This window comes from Alosa alosa, chromosome 9 (genome assembly GCF_017589495.1).
Source record: "Alosa alosa isolate M-15738 ecotype Scorff River chromosome 9, AALO_Geno_1.1, whole genome shotgun sequence".
Taxonomy (NCBI): domain Eukaryota; kingdom Metazoa; phylum Chordata; class Actinopteri; order Clupeiformes; family Clupeidae; genus Alosa; species Alosa alosa.
The window spans coordinates 9847097-9860323 of NC_063197.1; the positions used below are offsets into that span (position 1 = coordinate 9847097).

At 45.8% G+C, this 13227-nt stretch overlaps 1 protein-coding gene across 2 annotated transcripts in view; it reads left to right on the forward strand.

The window, feature by feature from the left end:
• Window positions 1-12198, forward strand: part of ttll7 (tubulin tyrosine ligase-like family, member 7) — a 62031-nt gene extending 49833 nt beyond the window's left edge. Inside the window, exons 17-22 of one of the 2 annotated variants that reach the window (XM_048253041.1) lie at window positions 772-906; window positions 2856-2936; window positions 4138-4298; window positions 6108-6281; window positions 8035-8062; window positions 10091-10160. In XM_048253041.1, coding sequence (XP_048108998.1) covers window positions 772-906; window positions 2856-2936; window positions 4138-4298; window positions 6108-6281; window positions 8035-8047 — 564 coding nt within the window. In that variant the 3' untranslated portion in view covers window positions 8048-8062; window positions 10091-10160. Of the gene's footprint in view, window positions 1-771; window positions 907-2855; window positions 2937-4137; window positions 4299-6107; window positions 6282-8034; window positions 8063-10090 lie in introns of both variants that reach the window. The other variant, XM_048253040.1, reaches the window with a different exon arrangement.
• The last annotated feature ends 1029 nt before the right edge of the window (window positions 12199-13227 follow it).

Genomic DNA, 13227 nt, shown 5'->3' on the forward strand with positions numbered 1-13227 from the left:
ACATTTTTACGTATCAAGCCCCACTGCACTTACTGCACTGTGCGGAGACAGACATTTGAACTTTTTCGAGAGCCTCCTCTCCTCCCATAGTTGAAGTTGAGCTGTAAATCCATATTGTCACATACTCAGTGTAACATTATCCGGTATAATCTAGCTCCCCCAGATAAAAGCAGAGAGAGAATGACAGAGAGAGAGAATGAGAGAGAGAGAGAGAGAATGAGAGAGAGGGAAAGAGGAAAAGAAATAGAAAATGTGGAAGACAGACAGAGAAAGAGAATGAGGAAGAGACAGAGAGGGAGAAAGGATGAGAGAGAGAGGGGGGAAGAGAAAAAAAGGAAGAGAGAAAGACTGAGAAAGAGAGAGAGAGAGAGAGAGAGAGAGCGCAGGCTCTGTGGTCCAGACCATAGTGGCGGTAGTGGCAGCAATGGGGTGCGGCGTGTGGCGGGCCGGCAGTGAGCGATAGCTGCCCCCAGAGGAGCGGGCAGCCGGGGAGCAGGCGCCTAATTGTGACCACATTGTTGTCTTGCTGAGCTCTGCAGCCAAGCCGAGGCGAGTCGGGGGGGGGGCGGTGGGATGGTGGGGGGTTGTGGTTGCCGAGGGGAGCTGCGGGGAGGGGATGGGGGGTGACAAAAACTGATGATGAGCGAGGAAAGCAGGGGCCGCGATCTACTCCCTAATTCATCTTCATTTCTGCAGGGTAACGGGGGGTGGGTGTGTGTGTGTGTATTTCTGGTAGTGGGGTTTTGCCACTGTGTTGTGTCTGTGTTGCAGGGCGAGTCCCTGCTGAACCTGAAGACGAAGGAGCAGGAGGCGGAGCTGACACGGCACACGCTGGCCGCGCTCAATGAGATGCGCATCCGCTTCCCCGGCAAGAACGAGGAGGACGCCGAGCTGCTGCTGGATGAAGTGAGTGTCCAACGCCGGTCTCTGGTGCTCCGCCGCTACCGCCACCGCCGCACGCGGTCTGGCTGCTGGCAGAGCCAAGGATCGGCCTCCGCATCTCCCACTCCACACACACACATATACACACACACTCACACACATACATGCCCACACAGACGCACGCGCACACACACACACACACACACAAACACACACACACACATACATGCTCACACAGGCACACACACACACACACACACACACACACACACACACACACACACACATACATGCTCACACAGGCACACACACACACACACACACACACACACACACACACACATACATGCTCACACAGACGCACACACACACACACACACACACACACATACATGCTCACACAGCACACACACACACACACACACACACACACACACACACACACACACACACACACACAAACGTACACACAAACGTACACACACACACACACACACACAAGCTTAATTCTACTGAACCCAGTAGGCCTTTTCTTGCCAAAATCATTTGCGTGTCTGTTTTCTTTCTTTTTTTTTTGTCATCATAATCTTTTTTCCCCTCCTTTTTTTCCACGGTATTGTTTTTGTGTCACTCAGATCACAAGAGACAATTATTTACCACCTGGTCTTCTAATGATGATCATTAGTTGTCTGGTGGAATGCATACTGTAGCTGAACATCAGCACCTGTTCCAAAACACCTTGTCTCACTCGCGCTTTGTGTTGGCCACGCAAGGAATTTGGCACGCAGTCACTATCGCTAGCTGGAACATCTTCACAAGCCCCGGCTGTGCTCTGCTTTTGTCACTTAAATATATGAAAGAAATTAAGTTGGAAACCAAGATCTCACAGGAAAAATGAAATGGGGAAATAAATACACGGTAATGCTGAAGCTGTGTAGTATCATCACAGCATTTTGGGAAAAAGTAATGTTTGAGTTGACCTTGAAGCAGCCTAGTGTCTGCTGACATGTGATTGACCAGAAGAGCAGAGAAAGAGTTGATAAGTAGACCTGAAGAAAAAAAACTTAAGGGAACCACTTTCTCTCTGTTCAGTGCTTTTGTGCAGTCCAAGGCCTGTTGACGTTTGTACCGCCTCCTCAAGAATGAGAGCTTGTCAGCGCAATAATATCTCTGAGCTCCAGAGCTAGCAACAGCTCTTAGCCCCTGAAGGGATTCGACACTCTAGAACATTGTCTCACTCGGCGCTCTATTGAGCTCTATTCAGTAGAGATAAAGATTTTTGTGTCTATTATGTGCATGTACCCTCTCAGCATTAAAAGCTGGAAAGCCCCAACATTTGGACAGTGTGTCATTATTTAGCCAAAGTTGCAGCAAAGCTATTGCGCACAGTTTAGGAAGATCTGCAGTCAGAATATAGAAAGTAAATGGGTTGTGGGTTCTGCCTTCAGAAATCTTCACTGCCTCAGTCTGTTTGAAGTAGAAACTATGACCTTGCTGCTTTTTGTTGGCTGGTCAGATATTTTCTTTTTAGACTAAAATTCTATTAATTTCATTGAAAATGTGGAAGACATTTTGCAATTTCAAAATGTTGACAACATACTGGTACTGTCCTAATATAACCTATAGACTAACCTATAGACTAAATAGATCAAGTTTCAGAATATGCACTGAAAAACCGGCAACTGTTTATAGTTTTAACCGGGAGGCTACACCGGACACTCAGTTCACAACACGCAAAAATCGTTTTAGAAGACTGGTCTATTTTTTCCGAACTTACGCGCCGCTATAACATCTGGTGTAGCCAGTTTCACTGATCATAGTGGAAGCTAATTGTTGCAGCAGACGCAACGCAAATGGAACACTTAAGTGCCTGGTGTATCCTCCCTGTAATATGCACATACGCATAAATAGCTCTACTGTTTGTAATATTGTGTGTTTTTAGCCTTTGTTTAAGTTGCTGTTTTTGTCCCCAGATTCTAGACAACTGGAAGTATCATAAACCAAAAGTGGCCTCTTATTGGTTGGTGAAATTGGACTCCACCAAACAGAGAAAGGTGAGCTTTTCATTCTAGTCCTTTAATGAAAGATAAACCCACAACACACATTGGTAGATGAACAATGAATTCCAGAACTGAAGACTGATTAGTTAAAGAGTTCAGGGAATTGTTAGTGTAATATTCAAATATCTAAATGCTAAATGTTACCCACTGGATGCATCAATCTTAAGTGAGTTAGATTAGAGTGATTAGAAACAATGTTAGCATTTAGTATTTGCATATGTTGTTATTCAAATCCAGATATATTCAGCTAGCATGCCTGAAGGACGAGAAAACAGTTAAACTCCTCTTTACCCCACCCAACTGAAAGTTGGGCTAAGCTTTTCCCGAAGCAGCACGACGGAAAGCGAAAAATAGCCACTGACGCTAAACAGTTATTTTGGTGGCCGTCCAAATTACAGATGTAGTACAGGCCCAGCAGAAGTGTGCAAGTCAGGTGGAAGGGAAGGAGGTCCACAAGCAGGTGCGGAATAATGAACAGCTGATATGGAGGAGGAGGATGAGGAGGGGGGGCCGAAGCCCAGGCAGGAGCCCCTCCGGGACCCTCTCTAATGGAGCCGGCTAAATAAGCTTGAAAATAAATTCACCTGCACTCACTCAAGAGCAGTAAATTATCGGGCATATCTGCAGACTGTCACAGAAGAGGGACAACAGGAGTCAGCCAGGAGAAGCATAACAAAGCGCCGAGAGAGACGAGGAGAGGAGAGGAGAGAGGGGCAGAGATATCCATGTCAGGACGAGCTGTTTATCGGACATAAAATGTGCCATATTTCTTTGCTGCTCAGAGATGTTTGCTGCTCAGATGTACTACTGTATGTTGTCTCTATGCAAATGCCACCCTCAGACTTCTTTATCATGTGTGGCATGAGGTGCCGCTCTATTAGTCATGGAACAGTGTGCATCAACAAAACAAGAAAGAACTTTTTAAAGAAAGTTGAGAAAGTTAAAAATACTAACCCCTCTCTTGTTCTTGCTCTCTTGCTGACTGCGTGCCTCTGAACTTCTTGCATTTGTTTCTCTTTGCTCTGTGTGTGTGTGTTTGTGTGTGTGTGTGCGAGTGCGTGTGGGTGTGTGCGCGCATGTGTGCGTTTGTGCATGTGTTGTGTGTGTGTGTGTGTGTGTGTGTGTGTGTGTGTGTGTGTGCGTGCGGTTGTATGTGGTTGTGGGTGTGTGTGTGTGTACATGATCTGATGTAAAGGTTCTGGACATTGTTCGCACCAACGTGCGTTCGGTGCTGCAGCGGGTGTGGAGAGAGCCTGACGTGGACAGTTTACATTTGTACCGCCTTTTCAACCGTGTCTTTAACCGGCTGCTCTGGAGCCACGGACAGGGCCTCTGGAACTGCTTCTCCAACTCGGGGTGAGTGAGCAGGTCACACACACACACCCGCACACACATACATATACACACTCACACACACACACACACACACACACACACACACACACACACACACACACACACACATATACACACACATCTACACACGCGCACACACACACACTCACACACACTCACGCAAACACACATACATACAGTACACACACACACACACACACACACACACATACACTCACACACAGACACACACTCACACACAGACACACACTCACACACACACACTCACACACAAAACACATTCACTCTGATTTTGATTTTAGACAGACCTGCTTCTCCAACTTGGAGTGTGTGAGTCCCGCTCACCAGCACTCAATACAGCACCAAAAGCTCTCCTCACTCCCTGTGCTTTCATACGGCCCCACCTGCAAACGCTCAGGTCTTTCAGCACGGTCAGCCCACATCTGAAATCTTTGCTCGGCCAGTGGGAATATCTCCCAGTCCATGCTTTCATACGGTTTTCAAATTTTACATCACATAAATGTGTACATTGATAAGTTCAACAGCATCGTATTTAATGTAGTTAAAATGTTACCCTTGGTTAAACTGCAATGATAGAAGGAATTTTGACATCATAATATTTAATGTTGTTTAAATGTTTAAACCCCACCTGATCAAATAGCCGTTGTGAACAGAAGTTCATCATTTTGATATTTAACATTCTGTACTTTAAATATATAGCAACCACTGTGAAAACTAATCTTTAGCAAAAATGGGAGAAGATGGCTGCCTGTAGTTAAATGAATGGAGTGAACCTGCAAACTCGCACATCTGCTGCCGTACGTGGGACAATAACTGTCAGCTCAACAGCTGCTTGTAAAGCTTTTTGGGCCGTTTTAAAAAATGAAAGCTGCACCTTATGTTTATAGCGCACGCCAGTTAAGAGAAGCTGTATGTGTGCTCTCTGTGGAAATCACGTCGCTTGGGATCAAATCCTTTCTAGTCTGGCGGCGTTTTTTGCATGTGTAAAAAAAAAAAGTCGTTTCAACTCAACTTTTACGTCTCCGTAACGAAGCGTGCGCTTGCTGGCTTGTGGATATAAAGTGCAATCACATCATTAAACACTGCCAGCTGTGCCGCCTTTTCATTTCACTGCCGATAAAGAGTTGACCTTTTTTTTTCTTGTCTGCCATATCTTCATCGCCTTTGTGTCGGGAGCGCGGCACGGCGTCCCTGACGAGCAGACGGGGTTCCCTACGGCTCTTTGCACATAGCAGGCTCCTGGGAAGATGCTCCTAATTGACAGGTGGTCATGTTTACCTAGGCGGCCGCACTGTCCAATGAGCCGTTGCCTTGATGCGAGTCGGTCCCTGTTTGCCCACCCCGCCCACTGCGCCGGCCGTCTCTAATCAGCCGACGCGCCGCAAAGGAGGTGGCCCGTGAGGCGCCAAAACGTACGACCGTATCCCAGGAGGCCCTTGGTCGAACGGAGGGAGGGAGCCGCACACACCTCAGATCACCTGGGCCTTGCTGCGTTTCATCTCCAACCAATCAAACAACCACGCCCAGCCATTATAGAGAATTTGGAGACTTTTAGAAACTTTTTGTCTTTCTTGCGTTTGTACATTGTCCATATATTCGTCTTTTCAACCCAAAAGAATAAAAAAGACATGCAAGTGAGACGTTTAATGAGGCAGATATACATTAAATACGTTAACAACTGGCCCCAGACCATGCAGGAGAGGTGTGTTAGACGGCTAATTTGTCATCGTTAAGTCTTTTGTAACGCTCTCCCGCTCTCTCTGACGGTGTGTGGTGTCTGGTGGGCAGGTCATCATGGGAGGGCATCTTCAACCGCAGCAGCGAGGTGGTGACCGCGCAGGAGCTGCGCTGCTGCCAGAGGGTGGTCCAGCTGTGTCGGGACTGTCTGCTGGTGGTCTACAAGTTTGTGCAGGACTCCCGGGGCACCATCAGCGGACTGAGCTCCGAGTGGGAGGACACCAGGTGAGACCGCCTGCCCGCCCACGCCGGCATCTTTACCTCTCGCTTTATACTCCATCTCTCTCTCTCTCTCTGTGCCTCTCTTCTCTCTGTTTCTCTCTCTTGCTCCCACTTTTCTCTCTCTACCTCTCTCTATCACCCTCTCTTCATTTCCCTGTATCTGTCCTCTCTCTGTCCCTTTCTTGCTCTATGTCCTCTGTGTCTTGTACACTCACTCTCGCCCTCTCTCTCTCTCTCTTTCTCTCTGGCCTGAGCCCTTTTCTGTGCCAGACGGGTGGAGCCTGTACAGCAGACACGGATCAGGATGTAGCGCTCTGCAGCCTTCTTCTTTTTTATTATTTCAAAAGCATGTGGCTAAGTAATGACCCTCAAACTTGCTTTCAGGTTAGTAGACCTCCTGAGACTGAGCTAATTTAATTATAGAAACAGATGAGCCGCTGAATAAGTGACCTTAATATAGTTGGCACTCAGGTGTGTTTAGCATGAATTATATCCATGGACTGTGTACAGATTAGCGCTCTTCATGGCTATTGTGTGTCCACTAAGGGGGCCTACAGATTTTCTTCCCAACCAGTTATGCTTGACTAGGTTTCTTTCTGAAGTATTTCCTGATCTTTTGCAAAGGCAATGAGTTTTTTTTCCATGTAAGAAAAAGATCCATTTCCTGACGTCCGTTCTGTTGTGCGGCCTAGTGTGGCCTTCATCAGGAATGTGTCACAGCAGCACTAACTGTATTACATTCTCAAAAAAGGCTCTTTTAAAAGCTGTTGATATAAATTATGTATACATTTTGATATGCTAAAGACGCATCGTTTTGTTACTCCAGTGTAGTGTTAAACCAATCTCCAAGACCAAAGTCTTTTTTGTTATCATTCACATTTGTCATCACTATTACATATAGCAAGACTTTAATATCTTAAAATAATATCACTTAAAATCACATGAGCGAACAGTATCCTGTAGACTTCCTCTCTCTCTCTCTCTCTCCCTCTCTCTCTCTCCTTCCTGTCGGTATGCATCTGAGACTAAAGTAGAACGCTGGCCTGCTTCATGTCTCCAACAGCTCTGTGTGTTTCTGGTCGTCGCCCAGGCAGCAGCATATGTATTTCCTCATTACCCTGAGAGCAGCAGCATGTGTATTTCCTCATTACCCTGAGAGCAGCAGCATGTGTATTTCCTCATTACCACCACTAATCCCCCTCCAACACACACACACACACACACACACACACACACACACACACACACACACACAGAACACACACACATACACAGCACACAGCATACAGCACACACCACGCACAGCACACACACACACACACACACACACACACACACACACACACACACACACACACACAGCGCACAGCATACACCACACAGAACACACCACACACCACACACACACACACACACACACACACACACACACACACAAAACACACTTTGCTGTGTATAACCAGTTTCCTGACCCAACCCTGTCAACCCCCAAACACTCACCAAGCACAACTCTCATACCCACTAGAGAGGGACGGCAAAGAGCAATCAGTGGAGCTCCCTCAAGTGCCTCTTATGGGGGTGCCTGTGCCCCCCCACACCTCCTTCCTCTCCGCCGGCACACAGGCTTTAGGCCCATCCCAGCACTCTATGAAATGACCACAGCAGTCAGGAAAAACACTCATCTCTCCTACCCTCATTGGGAGAAAATGTGAATATTTATGCATATTTAGAATATATTTTTTCTTTTTCTTTTTAGTTTTCAAGTTTGAAACAGTCCAAACTATGTAAGTAATAGTTTTATTAATAACAACGTTATTAATACATCTTATCAGTACTGACTCTTACTGACACACTGACACTTGATTTGGTGGATAACATCATTTAACAGTCTTCTGCTATCACCGTCAGCAAGATTGAAAAGATTATCATATTTAGATAAAATGGTGACTAACAAGAAAACCAGCAAAGAAACAAAATATTGTATGTTTCCTTGGCAAATTAACAGTGCAGTTGAGAAAACACTCATTATCATTGATGTGATAATATGATTTATCACAGATGCGATGATATGATTGACATGATATGATTGAAATGTTAGGATTAGCACTCCTAGCACTTATCACTGTTGGGAACTAGACGTACATTACGTCAGTCCCAAACATCACCATACAGTATAAATATCATCATTTTGCTGTACAGACTTAAAAAAAAAATTCTGGCCCACAGAAAAGCACCTGCTCTGTGTGTATTATGAACTAAAAAAGGTACTGGAACTAGGTTCCTGGCACCTAAATAGTCTATACTCAAAAAGTTGGTTCCTGGGCTGCTGAGATTGTTCCTGTGGTGTAAATGTAGGAGTAAAGCTATGGACCTCCGCCTCCTCATCACAATTACCTTTCCAGATATATTTAAATCATATAAAATAATTTTGACAAGGAATGTAGATTTTTAGCAACTGGAGTTCTAACTCTCCGCCCTCAGACTCTTCATTCTAACGAAGTGCACAGCTGACTTTACTCTTTCTACTCTCTCTCATTATCACTCACTCACTAATTATTACTGCCAACATTAATGTGTCTGCCTGACTGACTAAAAAACTCTGTTCCCAGAGCTCTCTTGTTTCAGAAAATCACAAAGTAGTTATGGGCTGGGGTACGCTCTTAAACACAGGACGGCGGTGGCTGTCCGATGATAAACAATGTGAAGATTAATTTGCCTCCTATTCCAATGCGGATGAATCATTAGTGTCTCACTGTGAAGTGTTCAAAGCGGTCTCGAGATAGGAGCCTGCAATAACAGTGCGGCTCTCCTGTGGGCGCGAACCAGTTGATCCGTAAGCAGTTAGCCCGCGGTCTCATGAATACGTCTAACAAGTGTAAGTGGTGCACTTGAACAGTTTCAAGGACACTCTTCTTGAACTAAATGAAGTTAATTTAAATCTTTTCAATTCCCCCAGGGCGGACTCTGTTGCAGCTGATGCTCTCGCCGGCACAGGCTTTTTTTGGTGCACTTAAAGAAGCAGATTTGCTAATTTGTCCTGGCAGTGTTTTACAAGGCACGCCTATCACATGGGTTATCCGCTAGCAAAAAAGGAATTATTTTACAATAAGCTGTCTGAGTCACGGATTTAATTTGGCCTGCCAAACTGTTAAGTTATGCCAAAAACGCAACTTTTGTTCGAGGCCCTTAAAAATAGAATGTGCCATTTTTACTGCCAAGGAATAGTTGACATGTGATTTCACATGGTCTCACAGGAGGTGTGGAGCATCACACTGGTGCATTAAGACTGTTAATCCTATGTGGGTCAATCCATGTCAGCCAGTTAACCTTCATGTCTTATTCCAGGCTGTAATGATCTTATCTAGCATCCACTTTCTGAACAGTCTGTTCCTCTGAAACAAATACAGGTAAACACTGTGGACACTTAACAGACTCGAGTATCTGCCCCTGCAAAGCCTTTGCGACTCTTTGACACTGGGCCCATCGATCATCATTAAAGCTGCCGCTTGAGTCCTCACGCCAGTGAGAAGCCTGATACTGCATTAGCTGTGCTAGGCGCTGTGACAGATTGTGAAGCATGCGTTAATGTGACCTGATCTGATTATTCAGCCTTCAGCCTGTGCCTTTCTGACGCCGGTCACCACTTCTGTGCCCTATCCAATCCTTCTCCCCATGCCCGCTCTGTCTCTCTCTGTCTCTCTCTTTCTCTCTCTGTATCTCTTTCTCCTCTCTCAATCTGTCTCTGTCTCCATCTCACTCCGTCTCTCTCTCTCTCCCCCTCTCTCACTCTCTCTCTCTCTCCGTCTGCGCAGGTATCTGGTGCCAGTCACGTCCCAGTTCATAATCAAGTGGCCTTCCTCCAGCCTTGGCCGCGTCTCCTCGGCGATGCCTCGCTCCCGCAGCCTGTTCACCACCAGGATGGGCCAGTTCTGACCTCTCCCTGCCCCGTCCGCCCTGCCCTGTCACCCACCCAACCTCCACCCCTCCACTACCCATGCCCCTCCGTCCTTCCATCCTCTCGTCCTGTCCTGTCCTGTCCTGTCCTGTCCTGTCTGCCCTCCAGGTCTCCAAGGCTGCCCAGCTGCCTGAGGCGGCTCTCTCTCTCTGGGCTCCCCTGTGCAGGCCAGGAGCCTGTGCCACCGGAGCATATGGGAGAGATTTGCTTAGTCACCGGGGAGCTGTACCCATCAGTTTCAGACTATTAAGTCCCCCCTCGAGTGGCCATGCATAGCACCAGCTGGATAGCGTATCTCTCTTTTCTTCTCCTCTCTTCTGTCTCTTCCTTTTCTCTTCTCTTCTCTTTATCTGTCTCTCTCACTGTCTTGCTTGTACAGTTTTAGGTCATGATACTGTAAAGAAGCAACATAATGTGAACATAATGCATTAATTTATTTTGAGATTTAAGAAATATTTAAAAAACAAAACATAATTCTGTGAATGCTTTAGTGATCTGTAGGTGAAGTGGTATGACTAAGTACTTCCTTAGAGGGAAAGCTGTAGAAAGAAACATTTTATTTTATTTCAGTGTGTGAAATAATTTTAAGGTGCTGTTTTTTTTTATTTGTTTGATTTTTTGATTTTTGTCTTATGTGTCCTTCTGACCATTACTTTCATGGTATTATCATTTTAGATTGCACTACTTGCCAAGAACATTTAAGAACTATACATCGACCTCTAATTTAATTATATTATATTATATTTATATTATTAGAGAGAGCAGGGACTAGTTTAGTGGGAGGTTTTCCTCCAAAACTGGAAATGTCATTTTGTCACCAAGGAAAAAAAATAGAAGAGCAAAGCTGTCTTTGCCGTTTAAAGTAGTATGCTTTGCAGCCATTCTGTAAGGAGCCAAATGAACCTGGGGAGGGAACTGCTTTGAATATGCACCCCCGCTGTCTTTGAAGAGCCACTGCAGATGATTGCATCACTACTGCCTGCATGGCCAGACTTAACCCCTTTTACCCGGTGTCAGTGCAGAGAGAGGATCTGCTTACTTGAATTTTGTGTTTTCCTTTTTTTTTTTCTCCTCCACTGCAGAGTGTCTGCTTACTTGAATTTTGTTTTGTTCACAAAAGCATTTGCTTTGTGTTTGTTTTTGTTTGTTTTGTTTGTTTTGATAACACATTGTCACACTGATGTTTCTATTTTGTATTTATGTCTGATATTTTGAATATGGGAATATCCCTTTATGGCGTTTCAGAAAGTATAAGCACGGCATTGAACTGAAGTATAGTATAACGGCTAGAATGTTTGCCATGAGGTCTCATTAGACAGTGTTCACTTTTCCTCCACTTACTGGAAGCATCTGAGGAGACATCAGCATTATCGTGCCAATGAGACACACCGTAGGTCGTGTGTTAAGTTGGTTTGTAAGTAATACGTTTTTTAAAAGTTAAGGCACTAGAGCCAAGAGCCCTCGTCACGTCACATCAGGCCTGATACTTACAGGAGGGCGACGCCTCACATTTATGCAGCTTGTTTCCTGGGGCAAACTTCTTCACAGCGTTGAGTTGATGGCTAGCAGCGTGCGGTAATGAGGCAGCGTGGACCGTGAGTGTTGTTTGTGTCCGAAGGCCCTTTCACACCAAGTCCCGAATTTTCGGATGAACTAACCACACAAAATCACGCAGGTCATTAAATACATCCACACCAAGGACGGATTTCGTTCAGTCTTTGGTGTGCAAAGACTAATAAGAACACTATTTAATTACCTGCTTGATTTCGTATCAATATTTTGTCCGAAAATTCGGACTTGGTGTGAAAGGGCCTTAATAAGGATGATGGTGATGAAGACTGGATTGGTCCCTCCAGCATCTCATACTCTCCTTAGTGTCATCTCACCATGCCAAGTCTCATTTTGCCAGTTTTTTCTCTTACTGAGTTTTTCAAAGTTTACATAGCAATAAAATGCTTAAGACACCCCCTGACTCCTCCTTGTATATTTGGTGACTTCTTGTATTCTTCTTGTTGAGTTTTTTTTATCCAACTGTTTATTCTTTTTATAGATCATTTTATTAATCCTAAGCACATTTTATATCTTTGTCTTTATTCGTATGAGTGACTCTGTTGGAGTGGAGTGTGGAGCGGCATGACTTTGGCGATGTCGGGAGCACTTTGCTCTACGTGCGTTGAACTGCAGGTGTTAAAAAACACACACGTGAGCTTGAAGCTCTCCACGGGCCCCACACACACACACACACACTCTCCGACCACTGCAGAGGCCCCATGTCCTCATTCCGTCGGGTCTTTGGTTGTGTGTGGTCGCTGCTCGGCTCGGCCCCGCGTTATTTTTGGCACGGCACAGGACCCGGTCCACCGGGAGGAGAGAGCGACAGTTGTGTCGCTCCCTAGCCATCCGATGTGCGAATTAAGCGCCGTCCTGTGGCGTTGTGACCCGACATGGAGGGGAGCGGATGGAAGTGTTCATTCCTTATTTACGCGCCCTGTGTGTGTGGCTCGCTCAGGCCAGTAACACACCCCTGCTGCTACTGCCACTATACACAGTGTCCGGCACAGCTCAAGCAACACACACATGCACACACAGCGCCCTCCCTCCTCTACTCATTTCCCCACACAGCCCTTATCTACTGCCACCCCCCCACCTCAAAAATACACCGGTGGTCTGGTCTCCCACACATACACACACACTAACTCCATTGCACTCCCTTTCTCACCACCCTAACCATCCTCGCCTCCTTCCACACACACACACACACCTTTTTCCTTCACTCCCCTTCACACACACCTTTCCTTGCCTAAATCCCCCTCGTACACACACTTTTTACTCCATCCTTTACACACACACACATACACTCTTCTGCTGCCTCCATCTCTGCCCAGTTGCACCTGTGGAGGTGTAGAACACCACCTTGAGCTACTCCCCACCTGAGTGAGATGAGGAGTAAACCCGCCATGACCCTTCACAACCACACCAACAGAACAGCAAAAA